The sequence below is a fragment of the Coregonus lavaretus genome (assembly GCF_964263955.1).
Source record: "Coregonus lavaretus genome assembly, chromosome: 18".
Classification (NCBI taxonomy): Eukaryota; Metazoa; Chordata; class Actinopteri; order Salmoniformes; family Salmonidae; genus Coregonus; species Coregonus lavaretus.
Window position 1 is genome coordinate 37938770 of NC_140005.1, and position 22272 is coordinate 37961041.

A 22272-nucleotide genomic window follows, 5' to 3' on the forward strand; every position below is an offset into this window, starting at 1 on the left:
CTAATGGCAACAAATCCTGGTCTACTTTTTGCTAAAAAACTTTTTTACAGTTTGTATTTTCTTTGAAAACACAGCAGCAACCAATAAAACTCACTCTGAGCATGTGTTTTTCCTTTAATTTGTACCTTTTCATCTTTGCTAGTTTCTTTCAATCTTTCCCAAATATAAATTTCATAGGACACACATTTGAAAAAAGGAACAATCTGAACAATAAAAACATTTACATCTCATACTTAGGTTAAAAGGTTAAAAATGGAACGTACAAATGTAGAACACACTCTTACGATGCCAAACTGTAAAGTCCTACTCGTGTTGCTGTATCGTGGTAGAGGTCGGGGTTCTGGTTGGCGAGATGGTGGGCTTGCGTTTCTTGAGGAGTGTTTTGATGCTCCTCTTGGTTGGCATGGCAACGCCGTTGTATATGAGCAGGAAGCCGAAGAGCAGCAGGCCTCCCAGGATGATGGCTGCCATGTTGTTGACGAGGTGTTGGGTTGGGAACGCCAACGGAGGCTCGTCTACGTAGATCTACCCGTATAGGAAGAGAGAGAGAAAGGGGGAGAGAGAGCAAGGAAGGAGAGAAATTGGTGAGGGCCGGGGGTTGTCATGTTCTTCTTTTTTATGAGTTACTGACTTGAGTGTAAAAGCTATAGGATCCCTCACCTGTACCTCCTCCACCAGGTCACACAACACAACTCCAGGGATGACAGAGATACGGAAGTGGAAAAGCTCAGAGCCCTGTGGAGAATAATGGTGGTAGTTGTTGGGTTGGGAAAATATTATATTTATAACATTGTCATAATGAAAACTCAGATGGAAACTGCTATTTCATAGCACAATTCACATGACTGAAATGACAGTATTTCTATGCAGATGTATACAGATTACACTTAACTGTTTTACAATTTATGAACATTTCATATAGTCAGGGAGACTGTAGATGACTTACATAAAGGCTGATCTGCAGTCCCTCAGGGTTGTAGAGATTGTTTTCTAGACTGTCTTTAAGATATTGTCTCATCCTGTCCATGGTGGGGGTTGCATGGGTCCCTACGAACACAAAGGATGGGAAAAGACGGGTTAACAACAGAGAATGTGTGTTTCACTATAGTGCACTAGAGACCTGCCCACCAGGCAATATTTTGCATTGGCAGTCGTAATCACACCCCTTTCTGGTTGAAATCAGTTTTTCTGGTTGAAAAGATGACAGAAAATCTGTATTTTTCACATTTTAAAGCTGGAATCCTTAATGGTGAAACCGCCACATCTGTTTGGGATATTACAACAACAAAGAAGTTACTGCTAACAACGAACACTGTATTTTTCCACTCAGACACATTGCACACGTGATAGAACAGCAGAATATGTACAGCATATTGTTTTTACACAACGCACCTCGCCTCCGTTTCGTCCACAAAACAAAAACAATAACAAAGGTGCTGGGGCGAACAGTGGCGCTGTTTCCCCTAATGCTGATTCTGTCTTTAAAAACATCCATATATGATCACTATCCTAACATCAGTATACGAATATCATTGCAAAGCCTTCTGGAATGAGACTGACCTGTGACCTTCCAGCTGGTCCGGTTGTTGACCTCTGTGACAGTAACAAAGTACGGAGAGCAGAGCGGGCGGTCAGCATGATTGGTTCTCCTCAGGAACAGGGTGATGTTGAAGTCAGTCACAGGAAACGTTAGCCTCAGCACCTACAGTCGTGGTCAAAAGTTTTGAGAATGACACAAGTATTGGTCTTCACAAAGTTCGCTGCTTCAGTGTTATGAGATATTTTTGTCAGATGTTACTATGGTATACTGAAGTATAATTACAAGCATTCCATAAGTGTCAAAAGCTTTTATTGACAATTACATTAAGTTTATGCAAAGAGTCAATATTTGCAGTGTTGACCCTTCTTTTTCAAGACCTCTGCAATCCGCCCTGGCATGCTGTCAATTAACTTCTGGGTCACATCCTGACTGATGGCAGCCCATTCTTGCATAATCAATGCTTGGAGTTTGTCCGAATTTGTGGGTTTTTGTTTGTCCACCTGCCTCTTGAGGATCGACCACAAGTTCTCAATGGGATTAAGGTCTGGGGAGTTTCCTGGCCATGGACCCAACATTTCAATGTTTTGTTCCCCGAGCCACTTAGTTATCACTTTTGCCTTATGACAAGGTGCTCCATCATGCTGGAAAAGGCATTGGTCGTCACCAAACTGTTCTTGGATGGTTGGGGGAAGTTGCTCTCTGAGGATGTGTTGGTACCATTCTTTATTCATGGCTGTGTTCTTAGGAAAAAATGTGAGTGAGCCCACTCCCTTGGCTGAGAAGAAACCCCACACATGAATGACTTTACCCGAGTCCTCAGCAGTCCAATCTCTGTACCTTTTGCAGAATATCAGTCTGTCCCTGATGTTTTTCCTGGAGAGAAGTGGCTTCTTTGCTGCCCTTCTTGACACCAGGCCATCCTCCAAAAGTCTTCGCCTCACTGTGCGTGCAGATGCACTCACACCTGCCTGCTGCCATTCCTGAGCAAGCTCTGCACTGGTGGTGCCCCGATCCCGCAGCTGAATCAACTTTAAGAAACGGTCCTGGCGCTTGCTGGACTTTCTTGGGCGCCCTGATGCCTTCTCCTGAGTGGCGCAGTGGTCTAAGGCACTGCATCGCAGTGCTAACTGTGCCACTAGAGATCCTGGTTCGAATCCAGGCTCTGTCGCAGCCGGCCGCGACCGGGAGACTCATGGGCGGCGCACAATTGGCCCAGCGTCGTCCAGGGTAGGGGAGGGAATGGCCGGCAGGGATGTAGCTCAGTTGATAGAGCAATGGCGTTTGCAACGCCAGGGTTGTGGGTTCAATTCCCACAGGGGGCCAGTATAAAAAAAAATAAAAAAAAAATGTATTCACTAACTGTAAGTCGCTCTGGATAAGAGCGTCTGCTAAATGACTTAAATGTAAATGTAAAATGTTCTTCACAACAATTGAACCTCTCTCCTTGAAGTTCTTGATGATCCGAAAAATTGTTGATTTAGGTGCAATCTTACTAGCAGCAATATCCTTGACTGTGAAGGCCTTTTTGTGCAAAGCAATGATGACGGCACGTGTTTCCTTGCAGGTAACCATGGTTAACAGAGGAAGAACAATGATTTCAAGCACCACCCTCCTTTTAAAGCTTCCAGTCTGTTATTTTAACTCAATCAGCATGACAGAGTGATCTCCAGCCTTGTCCTCGTCAACACTCTCACCTGTGTTAACGAGAGAATCACTGACATGATGGTAGCTGGTCCTTTTGTGGCAGGGCTGAAATGCAGTGGAAATGTTTTTTTGGGGATTAAGTTCATTTTCATGGAAAAGAGGGACTTTGCAATTAATTGCAATTCATCTGATCACTCTTCATGACATTCTGGAGTATATGCAAATTGCCATCATCAAAACTGAGGCAGCAGACTTTGTGAAAATTAGTATTTGTGTCATTCTCAAAACTTTTGACCACGACTGTACAGTACAACACAGAGGACATGGGAGAGACTAAAGGGGCTTTTTTAAACCAATATACGATTTTGATATGATTTCATTTGTGCTCGCAGTCGACAAGACTGAATTATGCAGAATGCACAATTTCATTAAGACAATACTTTAATATATTCCACAGAGTGTATAGCACATTCAATATTGTTTTGTGTTATAAAATGTTACAATATTTTATGTATATGTAATTTTTTTGTTTTTGTAAGACATTGATGATTGATAACACTGATGCTGATGTGTACCCTCTGTCTGCAGTCAGAGTTGATGGCTAGAGGAGAGACTTTCAGTCCGTCTGTACAGCCACATTCCTCTGCTGACCTTTTCCCTGCACACTGCTTATACCGACCAGAGTCCTGGAGGAAGGCACACAATTTGTTACCCCAAACACTCTGAGTAAGTATCACAGCTTACACAACACAGAAGTACATATAGACACTTAGTTAAGTTACACTGCACAAACATTAAAGACTTGCTCACCTTGGAGACAAGGTGGTGCTGGCGTGTATGAACCTTGTGACCTGTGCTCACCTTGGAGATGGGGTAGTGCTGTCTGGGGCGGGGCTGACTTGGGTCAGCGTTATAGATGTTGTCTGTGGTCGGGATTGAAACACCTAGCTGGGAGGGAGGCCGGTAGTTCACCTGAAGCACGCACACACATCTCATTATCTGCACACAGGTCAACTAATCAAACATCGATCGCATGCCTGTAACCCAGTGTATCTCTATCTCTCACAGGCAGGTTGAAAAGCCTCTTGTTGTCCATGTGATCTACTGGATCTGTGTAGATCCATTCGTGATCACTGATTGGCTGTTGGGAGACATAGATGATTTGGAGTCCCTCAGGGCAGGAGTTCTGTAGCGTGAAGGTGAAGGAGGAGGACCTACACAACAGAGAGGCTTCTGGGATGTATACCATTACTGTGGTGGTTGCCTAGGGGCAGAGGCAAAGATAATACAACACAATGGAGGAACACACTTCAGACAACTGCATTCAGCCGGGTTGGGGTTCCATTTTAATTCAGTCAATTCAGGAAGTAAAATGGAATTCCAATTCCAATTCTTTCAATAAAAAAATTAATGGAATTTCAGTCCACTTCCAGAAATGAGTGAATTGAAATGGAATTGACCTATACCCTGATATTCTGTATGTAACTACAAAATGCTTTCATGTTATTATTAGTCTATATAGACAAACGCAAGGATGATATGAGGGTGATATGGAGTATTGGAGGTATACCTTCTTGCAGAGGTGACTGAAGGCGGTGAGGGTGAGCATGTGGTTGTTGGTGTCGTCCCAGGAGTGTCTGGCTGTGACTCGGATGGCCAGAGGGTTGGTCAGAACCACACGCATGAACTTCTTATGGTACACCATGGACAGAGCTGCGCACACACACACACACACACACACACACACACACACACACACACACACACACACACACACACACACACACACACAGGGATTTTGTGAGAACGAGAGCATTAAAGCTGGAATCCTTAATTGGTGAAACTGTTTGGGATATTACAACAACAAAGAAGTTACTGCAAAAACAAACTGTTTGTTCTCCCCTCAGACATCATTGCACACAAGTGATAGAACAGCAGAATAATTAAATACAAAATGACCACGCTGCCGAAGCCTCCTCTCCTCAGTTTCAACAACAAAACAATAACAAAGGTGCTGGAGGCGAACAGTGGCGCTGTTCCCCTAATGCGGATTTCGATCTTTAACTATAGATTACCCTTTCAAAAGAATGTAGACAGTGATACAAAGTCAATAGTAATTAGTAATAACCCAGACACCACACACTTCAACCCCCACACCACCACTACTCACAGTAGTCGGACATGAAGGCCTTGAAGGTGAAGTTGAGCGCTTCTCTGACGTTGATCCTCACCAGAGCGTTATTCCTCACACCGTTCAATGACTGCAGGGCGTGACGACATGGCCCCTCCTTCATCCCCCAGCTCCCCAGGCCTAGATGAATAAATGGATGGATGGATTTATTTCACACATTTAAAATACATATAGGGTTGGTTTCCCAGATCTTGGATTAAGAAGCACTTTCAATGGAGAATCTCTATTAAGCATACTTTTTAGTCCAGGACCAGGCTTAATCTGTGTACGGGAAACCAGCCCATAGAGTTACCTCAGGCGAGTACAACAACAATACACATAAAAAATCCTTGCGTATTTAATAACACACAATAAACACAGCAACCTGCAGAGTGGAAGAGCAGCCACTCTCCTGCCCGGTGGCTGGTCAGGGGGAGCACTAGGGCTGGCATGGTGGGTTTGGCCAGGGCACTGCCGCTGGGCAGCAACCCTGTGATGAGGTAACTGCTGAAGCCTGGCGCTACCACAGCCTTCCCCATGTGGGACAGATTAAACCCCTGGGACGGATCTGGACAAGACAGGACAGGACAGGACAGTACAGCTCAGAGTTTACCCAGGAGAAAAAGCAGCAGGGTTGACTAAGGCAGGCAGCTCATTGTTTACCACAGAAGAATGATAGCGTTATCATCCAAGGAATCCTAACTTCATGTGTGCACACTTAAATTGATTCTTCCTTTAAATGGATCTGGCAAGTCAGGCAGCTCATAGTTTGCCTCAGGAGAAACAGCAGCGGGCCGGGTAAACAAAAGCTATGAGTTGTGAGTAGTGGCTGATTTATTTTGGATCGTGTCTTAAGACTCATGACGAGAGATTGAGATCATAGCTAGAAATATTACATTAATTTACTTGGAAAGATAGGAAAATACCTGAAACGTAGCATGATTCTGTTTGAATTCCGGGGCTAGTACATTTACATTTACATTTTTAGTCATTTAGCAGACGCTCTTATCCAGAGCGACTTACAGGAGCAATTAGGGTTAAGTGCCTTGCTCAAGGGCAAAAAAGCAGCACAAAATAAGTTTGGGAATCACTAAATGTAAATTAACTAAAAAGTCAGTTGATTCTATCTTTCTTTCCAATTACCTAGGTCTTTGAGCTGCAGTGTAACAATGAGCCCCTCGGGCTCCTCCTTCTTCACCAACAGGTCATATGACTGCATAGGCTCCGCATTCAGGCTGGCTCCTTTGATTGGCTCCAGGATCTCCCCGACGACGACCCCGGAGAACCCCCTCAGATAGTGAGTCCGGAACACCTCTGTGATCACCACCATCCCACCGTCACTGAGGGAGAACACACACACAGACATGTATGGACATGCACACACGCACACCACACATATGCACAAAGCCTCATTTTATTAAACACACATCTGGAGGACACTGATGGCAATTACTAAGACAATACAAAGATATAAAGATACTCAATATTAGATAAGAAAGTCAATATTAGATAAGAAAGTCAATATTAGATAAGGAAGTCAATGTAGATAAGGAAGTCAATATTACATGTAGATAAGAAACAAGTGTCTAAAATAGCAGTTCAAAATATCCACAAGATGACAGGTTTAAGAGATTTGGAACATGTGAGAGGTGAATGTATGGTTGAGGATAGTATTGAACAGGTGAAAAGGAAATGGGGAGTAGGGAGAGCCTAGGGATAGAGTGCCCCACCCACCTGAAGTAGATGACCTTTCCCACGTGGTCAGGTGAGAAGAGGCTGCCGGGTGCCACGGTGAGAGGGTTGTTCCTGCGCTGGCGGTTGTTTTCATTAGCATGGTCATTGATGACAGCGTCCTCGTGGAGCAGGACTGTGTGGTCTGTGGTGTACTGAAGGGCCAGGGGTTTGTCAAAACCCATCTCATGTTTCTATTGGGACACAAACGCACAGTAGGTTAAAAACCAAGTCATCACTGTCTGTCTGCAACGGGCCTGACAGACAGGAGAATATCTTAATGGCCAGTATAGACAATCGATGATGAGCTATGAAAGCCATTTTTACATCAACAGTTGTCACAAACTGCAGTAACCCGATTCTTATGCCTTCTGTGGTCTGTCTGAGGATAATCTCCTGTGGGCAGATTCTGCGGGTATACCGAAGAATCTGCCGGGATTGAATGGGATGCGTGAGATAACGAGTTGCAGTAGTTCCGGTCTTTGGGTTTTGTCACTGGTTATACAGACTTATCAGGATTGGGCGAAGGCGGTGCTTAAACTGCTTGGCTTCAAGTACTTTGTGCGTGTGCCCATGCAGATCGGAAGGGGCGGGGCTTTGGCTGAGTGTTTCCTTTTGCGAGGGTGGAGACTTCGCAAACCGCCGGAACTCTCAATTTCAAACACATACAGAACCAGAAGTGAATCAAGCGGCTGACCAAATTACGCAAGATTTTACTTCTGGGTTAACTAACTAGTCTGAGGGCAGTGTCTACCCTAACTGGGTCCTGTTCAGTGTGGAATAGTGCCTATGTGTTACAAAGAAAAATCTCCCTACTGAACAGGCCGATGGTCTGTACCGTTATGAGGTGGTCTATCTCGATGACCCTGTAGCTAAAGCCACTGGCTTTGTCTTTGTCCAGCTGAACAGCCATCAGGATGCCCATGTGACCACACAGAAGAGTACTCGCTTCATCCAGGGTCTCGTTCAACCACGCAAACCTGGCTAGACCTTCAGAAGGAGAAAGAGGGGTGGGGATGGGGAGATGTGATGGGAATGCTGGCAGGTTCAAGTAGGGCTGTGGCGGTCATGACATTTTGTCAGCCGGTCGTTGTCATGCAAAAGACTGCCGGTCTCATGGTAATTGACCGTTAATTAACATCTCCAGGCTACCATGCATACAAGCTGCTCATGGGACATATACATTTAAAAAAAGTTGAATAAATCAATTTAATATACACCATAACAATAAATCCATTATTTATTTTAGGCAGGTCTAAAGAAAAATTATGATATGAAGAAAATGTATTTCAGAAGAACAGAATATGAGTTGGTCTACTGTATGTTATCTGTCTATGTACCATGCCATAGGCTGTAGGCTTGTTCATTTAGCAGACTAGATATGCTTAAAAGTCCCGTGCCATTATTTTATATTATATGATTTTATAGTAAGAAGAATATAATTGAACTAAGCTGAATAAAATAGAAAGGATATTTTTCCCATTCCGGAGCGAGTGCGCATATGAAGTGGCTATGTTGAGCGTAAAAGTGTTCATTTGAAACAGGTCCTATATACTAGATTTAGAGTTATTTGGCAACTTTAGTTGATACAAACCTTAGAAATCAAAACATATATGGGATGCATGATGCGACTATATGCTATTGATGATTTGAGAAAGTAGCAAAAAAAGCTTGCGCTCTGATCCTTGCCTCAGGCCGCACACGCTGTTCTCTCATCAAGTGATCATATTTTCACTATTCTAAATGTAATCTTGTCTTTACTGTTATGTAAAATTAGTTTCCATTTAGAATGACACTTTATCAAATGGACAGGAACAGGGGCAGGGGAAAAAAGTCATGCCATCCAAATGCACTTGAATAGTGAATGGAGGCCGCTTTCCCGCTGGTTTGGTTATTTCTCTCTCTGCGCGCTGGAGAAAGGAATGAAGGGGAGAGAGGAGAAGATGTAAACGCAAAGTGGTGAGATATTCTGTAGCTAAAGGTAATGCCCTATTACTAGGCTATTCAAAATCAAATACAAATGAATATATACTGAACAAAAATATAATCGCAACATGTACAGTGAGGGAAAAAAGTATTTGATCCCCTGCTGATTTTGTACGTTTGCCCACTGACAAAGAAATGATCAGTCTATAATTTTAATGGTAGGTTTATTTGAACAATGAGAGACAGAATAACAACAAAAAAATCCAGAAAAACGCATGTCAAAAATGTTATAAATTGATTTGCATTTTAATGAGGGAAATAAGTATTTGACCCCCTCTCAATCAGAAAGATTTCTGGCTCCCAGGTGTATTTTATACAGGTAACGAGCTGAGATTAGGAGCACACTCTTAAAGGGAGTGCTCCTAATCTCATTTTGTTACCTGTATAAAAGACACCTGTCCACAGAAGCAATCAATCAATCAGATTCCAAACTCTCCACCATGGCCAAGACCAAAGAGCTCTCCAAGGATGTCAGGGACAAGATTGTAGACCTACACAAGGCTGGAATGGGCTACAAGACCATCGCCAAGCAGCTTGGTGAGAAGGTGACAACAGTTGGTGTGATTATTCGCAAATGGGAGAAACACAAAATAACTGTCAATCTCCCTCGGCCTGGGGCTCCATGCAAGATCTCACCTCGTGGAGTTGCAATGATCATGAGAACAGTGAGGAATCAGCCCAGAACTACACGGGAGGATCTTATCAATGATCTCAGGCAGCTTGGACCATAGTCACCAAGAAAACAATTGGTAACGCACTACGCCGTGAAGGACTGAAATCCTGCAGCGCCCGCAAGGTCCCCCTGCTCAAGAAAGCACATATACAGGGCCATCTGAAGTTTGCCAATGAACATCTGAATGATTCAGAGGAGAACTGGGTGAAAGTGTTGTGGTCAGATGAGACCAAAATGGAGCTCTTTGGCATCAACTCAACTTGCCGTGTTTGGAGGAGGAGGAATGCTGCCTATGACCCCAAGAACACCATCCCCACCGTCAAACATGGAGGTGGAAACATTATGCTTTGGGGGTGTTTTTCTGCTAAGGGGACAGGACAACTGCACCGCATCAAAGGGACGATGGATGGGGCCATGTACCGTCAAATCTTGGGTGAGAACCTCCTTCCCTCAGCCAGGGCATTGAAAATGGGTCGTGGATGGATATTCCAGAATGACAATGACCCAAAACACACGGCCAAGGCAACAAAGGAGTGGCTCAAGAAGAAGCACATTAAGGTCCTGGAGTGGTCTAGCCAGTCTCCAGACCTTAATCCCATAGAAAATCTGTGGAGGGAGCAGAAGGTTTGAGTTGCCAAACATCACACTCGAAACCTTAATGACTTGGAGAAGATCTGCAAAGAGGAGTGGAACAAAATCCCTCCTGAGATCTGTGATTGCCAACAAGGGTTTTGCCACCAAGTACTAAGTAATGTTTTGCAGAGGGGTCAAATACTTATTTCCCTCATTAAAATGCAAATCAATTTATAACATTTTTGACATGTGTTTTTCTGGATTTCTTTGTTGTTATTCTGTCTCTCACTGTTCAAATAAACCTACCATTAAAATTATAGACTGATCATGTCTTTGTCAGTGGGCAAACGTACAAAATCAGCAGGGGATCAAATACTTTTTTCCCTCACTGTAAGTGTTGGTCCCATGTTTCATGAGCTAAAATAAAAGATCCCAGAAATGTTTCATATGCACAAAAAGCTTATTTCTCTCCAATTTTTTGCACAAATCTGTTTACATCCCTGTTAGTGAGCATTTCTCATTTTCCAAGATAATCCATCCACCTGACAGGTGTGGCATATCACGATTAAACAGCATGATCATTAGATGCACTCCAAAATGTGCACTCCAAAATGTGCACACAACACAATGCCACAGATGTCTCAAGTTTTGAGGGAGCGTGCAATTGGCTTGCTGACTGTAGGAATGTCCACCAGAGCTGTTGCCAGAGAATTTAATGTTAATTTCTCTACCATAAACCACCTCCAACGTCATTTTAGAGAATTTGGCATACGTCCAACCGGCCTCACAACCGCAGACCACATGTAACCGCAAGGCACTACAGAGGGTAGTGCGTACGGCCCAGTACATCACTGGGGCCAAGCTTCCTGCCATCCAGGACCTCTATACCAGGCGGTGTCAGAGGAAGGCCCTCAAAATTGTCAAAGACTCCAGCCACCCTAGTCATAGACTGTTCGCTCTGCTACCGCACGGCAAGCGGTACCGGAGCGCCAAGTCTAGATCCAAAAGGCTTCTTAACAGTTTCTACCCCCAAGCCATAAGACTCCTGAACAGCTAATCATGGCTATCCGGACTATTTGCACTGCCCCCCCCACCCCCACCCCATCTTTTTACGCTGCTGCTATTCTGTTAATTATTTATGCATAGTCACTTTAACTCTACCCACATATTACCTCAGCTATCTCAACTAGCCGGTGCCCCCGCACATTCACTCTGCACCGGTACCCCCCTGTATATATAGCCTCCCTACTGTTATTTTATTTTACTTCTGCTCTTTTTTTCTCAACACATTTGATTTGATTTGAAAAACCACGCCAGCCCAGGACCTCCACATCCAGCTTCTTCACATGCGGGATCGTCTGAGACCAGCCACCCGGACAACTCAAGAAACTGAGGAGTATTTCTGTCTGTAATAAAGCCCTTTTGTGGGGAAAAACAAATTCCCCAGTGGGTGTGCCTGGCTTCCAAGTGGGTGGGCCTATGCCCTCCCAGGCCCACCCATGGCTGCGCCCCTGCCCAGTCATGTGAAATCCATAGATTAGGGCCTAATGAATTTATTTCAAATGACTGATTTCCTTATATGAACTGTAATATTTTTGTTCAGTATATAACTGTAGGCTTAGCCGCCCTGCACAATCAATGAACCAACAGCATCGCCTAGGCCTATACGTTCTCTCCCAGACTCATGAATAGACGTTTGGAGCATAGCATAAGGTAACCAGTCCATCCAGTATGCATAATAATACAGTCCACACTCAAAGGCGATTACTACAATTTGTTAAATTTTGGAGTATAAGCTAGACCAATTATGTACCAACAGTTTAAAAAAAAAAAAAAATTCTGCCGTGCATAATATGCCGTAGGCTATGTATTGTATAACGGCACAATCATTATTTTAATTCAGGGGTTTCTTCCGGGCTTGGGCTCATAGGCCTACGCGTACTCATAACCTCTGTTTTGAATTAATCATCACCTTAGAAAGTGCTGTCCATTTAGTTGTGTTAGGCTATGAAACAACATCCACAATGAACATGTTTTCCACTCAGTTTCAACCTGTTGTTGAACTTCTTTCTTCAAATTGATCAATCACAGTGAGGTGAGTTTTCAAAGCACATACTGTTTTGATGATTTATGTTTGATTTGATTTTCGATTGCATTTGCATTGATATCAGAGTGGTTAGAGGGACAGTAGAGCGCTGAGTACCAGGCCATTAGCGACCTAATGGTCGTTAGCGAGTTGTGTACTACCAATACATGTCCTGAGTGCATAAGAGATTACCATGACTCAACGGCCACGTGGAATTTTACTGTGGTCATGACTCATGACTGCCGGTGTGGCGGTAATACGGTCACCACAACAACCCTTGGTTCAAGCCTACTCCTGCAGTTACTACAGCATATTCTTTAGGAGTTGGATGGTGATGTTCCAGGTTGTCTGTTTTGCATTCACCCTGTTCTCAGAAGGGTTCACATACAAACATGGTTCCTTCCTGAGTAGTTACAAACTTCTCCAGGCGTTGTGAGATTGGATCATTTGAGAAGCACGACTGCAAAAAAGATAACCTGGAACGTCACCATTGTTGTTGTCCCCACCTGACTTCATGATGTAGAGGTTTCCATGGTCAGTAGAGAACACTACCACTCCACTGACAGTACAGCTCAGAGCGTCTATAACGTTCTGATTGTCTAGAGAGAACACCAATGTGAAGGTAGAGCCTCTGTCTGACGATGTCCACACCTAAACACAACATAATACACAGACAAAGGTTGTGTAAGGGAAATACATTATGGTATCAAATTCATCATACTTAGTTAGGACCCTGAGGTTTTCCTATCTCCTATATTTTTTATTTTGTCAAGTTACTTGAACTCTGTGTGTGTGTGTGTGTGTGTGTGTGCATGTGCATCTGTGCGATGTATGTGTGTGTGTGCCATCACCTCTGAGCCGTACAGGATAACATGGCTGTCCAACAGGAAGATCCCTCTGGGCTGGAAGTTTAGAAGCACCGGGGGGAACTTGGTGTGACGCTGAAAAAGTTCCTCCGCCTTTACACCAAACACTGACACCATCGCACCCTTCTGCTGGAAGAGAGAGACACAAAATACAATTTCATGATCATACCATCTGGGTTTTTACTTGACTCAAATTAAATCAAATTAATCTCATACAAAGAGAATGGAATCCACAATTAATGGATTGCACTCACTTTGTATGAAATGTGCTATACACTGAGTGTACAAAATATTAAGAACACCTGGTCTTTCCATGACATAGACTGACCAGGTGAATCCAGGTGAAAGCTATGATCCCTTATTGATGTCAATTTTTAAATCAACTTCAAATCAGTGTAGATGAAGGGGAGGAGACAGGTTAAAGAATGATTTTTAAGCCTTGAGTAAATTGAGGGCAATGGGCAAGACAAAATATTTAAATGCCTTTGAACGGGGTATGGTAGAAAGTGCCAGGTACACCGGTTTGTGTCAAGAACTGTAACGCAGCTGGGTTTTTTCAAGCTCAACATTTTCCCGTGTGTATCACCCAAAGGACATCCAGCCAACTTGGCACAACTGTGGGAAGCATTTAAGTCAACATGGGCCAGTTTCCCCGTGGAACGATTTTGACACCTTGTCGAGTTCATGCCCTGACGAATTGAAGCTGTTCTGAGGGTGAAAGGCGGGGGTGCAACTCAATATTAGGAAGGTGTTCATAATGTTTTGTACACTAGATGTAGATACACACTACCTTTCAAAAGTTTGGGGTCACATAGAAATGTCCTTGATTTCCATGAAAACATACATAAATGAGTTTGAATAGGAAATATTGCAAAATGCAAAGGAAATGTAGTCATTGACAAGGTTAGAAATAATGATTTTTAATATAAATAATAATTGTGTCCTTCAAACTTTGCTTTTGCAGCAATTACAGCCTTGCAGACCTTTGGCATTCTAGTTGTCAATTTGTTGAGGTAATCTGAAGAGATTTCACCCCATGCTTCCTGAAGCACCTCCCACAAGTTGGATTGGCTTGATGGGCACTTCTTACGTACCATACGGTCAAATTCTTGCATAGTTTGGAGTTGTGATTTGGGTCATTGTCCTGTTGTAGGAGGAATTTGGCTCCAATCAAGCGCCGTCCACAGGGTATGGCATGGCGTTGCACAATGGAGTGATAGCCTTCCTTTTTCAAAATCCCTTTTACCCTGTACAAATCTCCCACTTTACCACCACCAAAGCACCCCCAGACCATCACATTACCTCCACCATGCTAAAAAGATGGCATCAAGAACTCCTCCAGCATCTTCTCATTTGGTCTGCGTCTCACAAATGTTCTTCTTTGTGATCCGAACACCTCAAACTTCGATTCGTCTGTCCATAACACTTTTTTTCTAATCTTCCTCTGTCCAGTGTCTGTTCTTTTGCTCATCTTAATCTTTTCTTTTTATTGGCTAGTCTTTTTCTTTGGAACTCTGCCTAGAAGGTCAGCATCCCGGAGTCGCCTCTTCACTGTTGACGTTGAGACTGGTGTTTTGCGGGTACTATTTAATGAAGCTGCCAGTTAAGGATCCGTGAGGCGTCTGTTTCTCAAACTAGACACTGTAATGTATTTGTCCTCTTGCTCAGTTGTGCACCGGGGCCTCCCACTCCTCTTTCTTTCTGGTTAGAGCCAGTTTGCGCTGTTCCGTGAAGGGAGTAGTACACAGCGTTGTACAAGATCTTCAGTTTCTTGGCAATTTCTCGCATGGAATAGCCTTCATTTTTCAGAACAAGAACAGACTGACGAGTTTCAGAAGAGTTCTTTGTTTCTGGCCATTTTGATCCTGTAATCGAACCCACAATTGCTGATGCTCCAGATACTCAACTAGTCTCAAGAAGGCCAGTTTTATTGCTTCTTTAATCAGCACAACCGTTTTCAGCTGTGCTATCATAATTGCAAAAGGGTTTTCTAATAATAAATTAGCCTTTTAAAATGATAAACATGGATTAGCAAACACAACGTGCCATTGGAATGGTTGCTGATAATGGGCCTCTGTACGCCTATGTAGATATTCCATAAAAAATCAGCTGTTTCCAGCTACAATAGCCATTTACAACGTCTACACTGTATTTCTGATCAATTTGATGTTATTTTAATGGACAAAAAAATTGCTTTTCTTTCGAAAACAAGGACATTTCTATGTGACCCCAAACTTTTGAACGGTAGTATACAGTTGAAGTCGGAAGTTTAGCCAAATACATTTAATTTTAGTAATATTAGTAAAAATTCCCTGTCTTAGGTCAGTTAGGATCATCACTTTATTTTATGTAAGAATAATAGTAGAGAGAATGATTTATTTCAGCTTTTATTTATTTAATCACATTCCCAGTGGGTCAGAAGTTTACATACACTCAATTAGTATTTGGTAGCATTGCCTTTAAATTGTTTAACTTGGGTCAAACGTTTCGGGTAGCCTTCCACAAGATTCCCACAATAAGTTGGGTGAATTTTGGCCCATTCCTCCTGACAGAGCTGGTGTAATTGAGTCAGGTTTGTAGGCCTCCTTGCTCGCACATTTTCTATAGGATTGAGGTCAGGGCTTTGTGATGGCCACTGAAATACCTTGACTTTGTTGTCCTTAAGCCATTTTGCCACAACTTTGGAAGTATGCTTGGGGTCATTGTCCATTTAGAAGACCCATTTGCGACCAAGCTTTAACTTCCTGACTGATGTCTTGAGATGTTGCTTCAATATATCCAAATAATTTTCCTTCCTCATGATGCCATCTATGCCATACAACAATCCTTCAGTAGCCTTCAACTGCTCTTAAACACTAGTAAAACTAAATGCATGCTTTTCAATCGAACGCTGCTAGCACCCGCCCACCCGACTAGAATCACCACTCTCGACGGGTCTGACCTAGAGTATGTGGACAACTACAAATATCTAGGTGTCTGGTTAGACTGTAAACTCAACTTCCAGACTCACATAAAGAATCTCCAATCCAAAGTTAAATCTAGAATCGGCTTCCTATTTCGCAACAAAGCCTCCTTCACTCATGCTGCCAAACATGCCCTCGTAAAACTGACTATCCTACCAATCCTTGACTTCGGCGATGTCATTTACAAAATAGCCTCCAACACTCTACTCAGCAAATTGGATGTAGTCTATCACAGTGCCATCCGTTTTGTCACCAAAGCCCCATACGCTACCCACCACTGTGACCTGTACGCTCTTGTTGGCTGGTCCTCACTACATGTTCGTCGTCAAAACAACTGGCTCCAGGCCATCTATAAATCACTGCTAGGCAAATCCCCGCCTTATCTTAGCTCATTGGTCACCATAGCAGCACCCACCCGTAGTCTGCGCTCCAGCAGGTATATCTCTCTGGTCATTCCCAAAGCCAACACCTCCTTTGGCCGCCATTCCTTCCAGTTCTCTGCTGCCAATGACTGGAACGAATTGCAAAAATCTCTGAAGCTGGAGACTCTTATCTCCCTCAATAACTTTAAGCATCAGTTGTCAGAGCACCTTACCGATCACTGCACCTGTACACAGCCCATCTGAAATTAGCCCACCCAACTACCTCATCCCTATATTGTTATTTATTTTGCTCTTTTGCACCCCAGTATCTCTATTTGCACATAATCTCTTGCACATCTAGCATTCCAGTGTTAATACTATTGTAATTATTCTGCACTATAGCCTATTTATTGCCTTACCTCCATAACTTGCTACATTTGCACACACTGTATATATATTTTCTGTTGTATTTCTGACTTTATGTTTTTTTTTACCCCATATGTAACTCTGTGTTGTTTTTATTGCACTACTTTGCTTTATCTTGGCCAGGTCGCAGTTGTAAATGAGAACCTGTTCTCAACTGGCTTACCTGGTTAAATAAAGGTGAAATAAAATAAATAAAAAAATGTGTGAAGTGCACCAGTCCCTCCTGCAGCAAAGCACCCCCACAGCATGATGCTGCCACCCCCGTGCTTCACGGTTGGGATGGTGTTCTTCGGCTTGCAAGCATCCCCCCTTTTCCTCCAAACATAACGATGGTCATTATGGCCAAACAGTTCTTATTTTGTTTCATCAGACCAGAGGACATTTCTCCAAAAAGTACGATCTTTGTCCCCATGTGCAGTTGCAAACCGGAGTCTGGCTTTTTTATGGCGGTTTTGTAGCAGTGGCTTCTTCCTTGCTGAGCGGCCTTTCGGGTTATGTCGATATAGGACTAGTTTTACTGTGGATTTAGATACTTTTGTACCTGTTTCCTCCAGCATCTTCACAAGGTCCTTTGCTGTTGTTCTGGGATTGATTTGCACTTTTCGCACCAAAGTACGTTCATCTCTAGGAGACAGAACGCATCTCCTTCCTGAGCTGTATGACGGCTGCGTGGTCCCATGGTATTTATACTAGCATACTATTGTTTGTACAGATGAACATGGTACCTTCAGGCGTTTGGAAATTGCTCCCAAGGATGAACCAGACTTGTGGAGGTCTACAATTGTTTTTCTGAGGTCTTGGCTGATTTATTTTGATTTTCCCATGATGTCAAGCAAAGAGGCACTGAGGTTGAAGGTAGGCCTTGAAATACAGCCACAGGTACATCTCCAATTGACTCAAATGATGTCAATTAGCCTATCAGAAGCTTCTAAAGCCATTACATAATTTTCTGGAATTTTCCAAGCTGTTTAAAGGCACAGTCAACTTTGTGTATGTAAACTTCTGACCCATTGGAATTGTGAATTATAAGTGAAATAATCTGTCTGTAAACAATTGTTGGAAAAATTAGTTGTGTCATGCACAAAGTAGATGTCCTAACCGACTTGCCAAAACTATAGTTTGTTAACAAGACATTTGTGGAGTGGTTGAAAAAATAGTTTTAATGACTCCAGCCTAAGTGTATGTATGTAAACTTCCGACTTCAACTGTATTTTATTTAATGGTTTTCAATTTGAGTGTCGTTGTTTCTATATAGCCTACACTTTCTCGTTCTGAACTTCTAACGCGAGTAGGACAGGTGTGGCTTCGTGGAAATGACCACACGAGCAGCCGCTCACTAATTTGACAGTTCTAACGCAGTAACATCGCCGACACCGTCAAAACCACAGCTATGCGGGTATCGGCTATCGCTTGTTTATGCTTGTAGTGAAGAGGGCACGACAACACTTCTTCCCCACTCAGGAGGCTGAAGAACCAACTCTAAGATAACCTGCCTAAATGACTACCGACCCGTAGCACTGACGTCTGTAGCCATGAAGTGCTTTGAAAGACTGGTCATGGCTCACATCAACAGCATAATCCCAGAAACCCTAGACCCACTCTAATTTGCATACCGCCCCAACAGATCCACAGATGATGCAATCTCTATCGCACTCCACACTGCCCTTTCCCACCTGGACAAGAGGAACACCTACGTGAGAATGCTATTCATTGACTACAGCTCAGCATTCAACACCATAGTGCCCTCTAAGCTCATCACTAAGCTAAGGATCCTGGGACTAAACACCTCCCTCTGCAACTGGATCCTGGACTTCCTGACGGGCCGCCCCCAGGTGGTAAGGGTAGGTAACAACACATCTGCCACACTGATCCTCAACACGGGGGCCCCTCAGGGGTGCGTGCTCAGTCCCCTCCTGTACTCTCTGTTCACCCATGACTGCATGGCCAGGCACGACTCCAACACCATCATTAAGTTTGCCGACGACACAACAGTGGTAGGCCTGATCACCGACAACGATGAGACAGCCTATAGGGAGGAGGTCAGAGATCTGGCCGTGTGGTGCCAGGACAACAACCTCTCCCTCAACGTGACCAAGACAAAGGAGATGATTGTGGACTACAGGAAAAAAAAGAGGACTGAGCACGCCCCCATTCTCATCGACGGGGCTGTAGTGGAACAGGTTGAGAGCTTCAAGTTCCTTGGTGTCCACATCACCAACGAACTATCATGGTCCAAACACACCAAGACAGTCGTGAAGAGGGCACGACAAAGCCTATTCCCCCTCAGGAGACTAAAAAGATTTGGCATGGGTCCTCAGATCCTCAAAAAATTCTACAGCTGCACCATCGAGAGCATCCTGACTGGTTGCATCACCGCCTGGTATGGCAACTGCTTGGCCTCTGACCGCAAGGCACTACAGAGGGTAGTGCGTACGGCCCAGTACATCACTGGGGCAAAGCTCCCTGCCATCCAGGACCTCTATACCAGGCGGTGTCAGAGGAAGGCCCTCAAAATTGTCAAAGACTCCAGCCACCCTAGTCATAGACTGTTCTCTCTGCTACCGCACGGCAAGCGGTACCGGAGTGCCAAGTCTAGGTCCAAAAGACTTCTCAACAGCTTCTACCCCCAAGCCATAAGACTCCTGAACAGCTAATCATGGCTACCCGGACTATTTGCACTGCCCCCCCACCCCATCCTTTTTACGCTGCTGCTACTCTGTTAAGTATTTATGCATAGTCACTTTAACTCTACCCACATGTACATATTACCTCAACTACCTCAACTAGCCGGTGCCCCCGCACATTGACTCTGCAACGGTACCCCCCTGTATATATAGCCTCCCTACTGTCACTTTATTTTACTGTATATATAGCCTCCCTACTGTCACTTTATTTTACTTCTGCTCTTTTTTTCTCAACACTTTTTTGTTGTTGTTGTTTTATTCTTACTTTTTTTGTTTAAAATAAATGCACTGTTGGTTAAGGGCTGTAAGTAAGCATTTCACTGCAATGTCTGCACCTGTTGTATTCGGCGCATGTGACCAATAAAATTTGATTTGATTTGATTTGATTTGAAAATATTTGGCATTGGGCCCTCAGGTCCTCAAAAACTTTTACAGCTGCACCATTCAGAGCATCCTGACTTTCTGCAACACCGCTTGGTATGGCAACTGTTTGGCATCCAATTGCAAGGCGCTACAGAGGGTAGTGTGTACGGCCCAGTACATCACTGGGGCCGAGCTCCCTGCCATCCAGGACCTCTAAACCAGGCAGTGTCAGAGGAAGGCCCTAAATTGTCAAAGACTCCAGTCACCCAAGTCATAGACTGCACGGCAAGCGGTACCGATACACCAAGTCTAGAACCAACAGGACCCTGAACAGCTTCTACCCAAAAGCCTTACGACTGCTAAATAGTTCGTTAAATAGTTAACCAAATAGCTACCCGGATTATCTGCATTGACCCTTTTTGCACTAACTCTTTTGACTTCTTCTGACAATTTTTTCCCCCAATTTTCACCTAAAATGACAAACCCTCTTCCTGGAGATCTACAGTGGCTTGCGAAAGTATTCACTTTTTTTTATTTTTTTTATTTGGGGGATAGATCAGCTTAATATTGCAGATAGATTGTAACTTCCATCAATGTAATTGTCTGCATCACTTCCAATCCCCCATGTTATATATATATATATATATATATATATATATATATATATATATATATATATATATATATATATACACACACACACACACACACACACACACACATATACACATACATACATACATCAATACACATACATATACATATATATATATATACACACATACATACACATATACACACATACATACACACATACATACACATACATATCCTTTAAAAAAGATATATATATTCCCCTTTATTACTTTCCAACCCCGCCACCCTCACTTGGAGTAAACTAGTGAACAACAATGCTTAGGCCTCTACTTCCAGCTTATACTTACTATCTACATTTTATGGACACAGTCAATTTTACAATAATTATATATATATATTTTTTTTTTTCCTGAACTTCTTCTACTCTCAACCTCTCCGATCATTTTCATGATGTCCATCCGGTTTGCTTCTATATGACATATCTTTCTAACTGTGCTCTTTCACAAAAGCTCCCAACCTACAACCTATATACTTATTATGGACACAGTATGCTTACATTAATATTTATCTTGTTATTCACCCCCCTTGGCATTTTCCCTATTTTGTTGCCTTACAACCTGGAATGAAAATTGATTTTTGGGGGGTTTGTATCATTTGATTTACACAACATGCCTACCACTTTGAAGATGCAAAATATTTTTGTGAAACAAAACAGAGAATTAGACCAAAAAAATGAAAACTTGAGCGTGCATAACTATTCACCCCCCCCAAAGTCAATACTTCATAGAGCCACCATTTGCAGCAATTACAGCTGCAAGTCTCTTAGGGTATGTTTCTATAAGCTTGGCACATCTAGCCAATGGGATTTTTGCCCATTCTTCAAGGCAAAACTGCTCCAGCTCCTTCAAGTTGGATGGGTTCCGCTGGTGTACAGCAATCTTTAAGTCATACCACAGAAAGGCTTTGACTAGGCCATTCCAAGACATTTAAATATTTCCCCTTAAGCCACTCAAGTGCTGCTTTAGCAGTATGCTTAGGGTCATTGTCCTGCTGGAAGGTGAACCTTCGTCCCAGTCTCAAATCTCTGGAAGGCTGAAACAGGTTTCCCTCAAGAATTTCCCTGTATTTAGCGCCATCCATCATTCCTTCAATTCTGACCAGTTTCCCAGTCCCTGCCAATTAAAAACATCCTCACAGCATGATGCTGCCACCACCATGCTTCACTGTGGGGATGGTGTTCTCGGGGAGTTTGTGCCAGACATAGCGTTTTCCTTGATGGCTCAAAAGTTAAATTTTAGTCTCATCTGACCAGAGTACCTTCTTCCATATGTTTGGGGAGTCTCCCACATGCCTTTTTTCTGGCCACTCTTCCGTAAAGCCCAGCTCTGTGGAGTGTACGGCTTAAAGTGGTCCTATGGACAGATACTCCAATCTCCGCTGTGGAGCTTTGCAGCTCCTTCAGGGTTATCTTGAGCCCTAGGACCATACTCCTTCAGAGCCAGGCGGACTGGAATAGCTCCTTCAGAGACCTGAGCCCTAGGACCATACGTCGGGACTACCGGCCGTGGTGACTCCTTGCTATCCCCAGTCCGCCTGGCCTTGCTGCTA

At 43.4% G+C, this 22272-nt stretch overlaps 1 protein-coding gene across 1 annotated transcript in view; it reads right to left on the reverse strand.

Annotated features, from left to right (window-relative positions):
• Positions 1-303: 303 nt before the first annotated feature.
• Positions 304-22272, reverse strand: part of LOC311145645 (cation channel sperm-associated auxiliary subunit beta-like) — a gene marked incomplete at both ends in the record, with an annotated part of 56153 nt that continues 34184 nt past the window's right edge. The window contains 15 exons of the mRNA XM_084181912.1: positions 304-525; positions 661-735; positions 947-1047; positions 1561-1702; positions 3760-3870; positions 4046-4156; positions 4251-4448; positions 4755-4897; positions 5355-5495; positions 5740-5922; positions 6498-6694; positions 7089-7279; positions 7924-8075; positions 12910-13054; positions 13255-13395. Of these exons, the coding sequence (XP_084038038.1) occupies positions 304-525; positions 661-735; positions 947-1047; positions 1561-1702; positions 3760-3870; positions 4046-4156; positions 4251-4448; positions 4755-4897; positions 5355-5495; positions 5740-5922; positions 6498-6694; positions 7089-7279; positions 7924-8075; positions 12910-13054; positions 13255-13395 (2253 nt within the window). The remainder of the gene's footprint in view (positions 526-660; positions 736-946; positions 1048-1560; positions 1703-3759; positions 3871-4045; positions 4157-4250; positions 4449-4754; positions 4898-5354; positions 5496-5739; positions 5923-6497; positions 6695-7088; positions 7280-7923; positions 8076-12909; positions 13055-13254; positions 13396-22272) is intronic.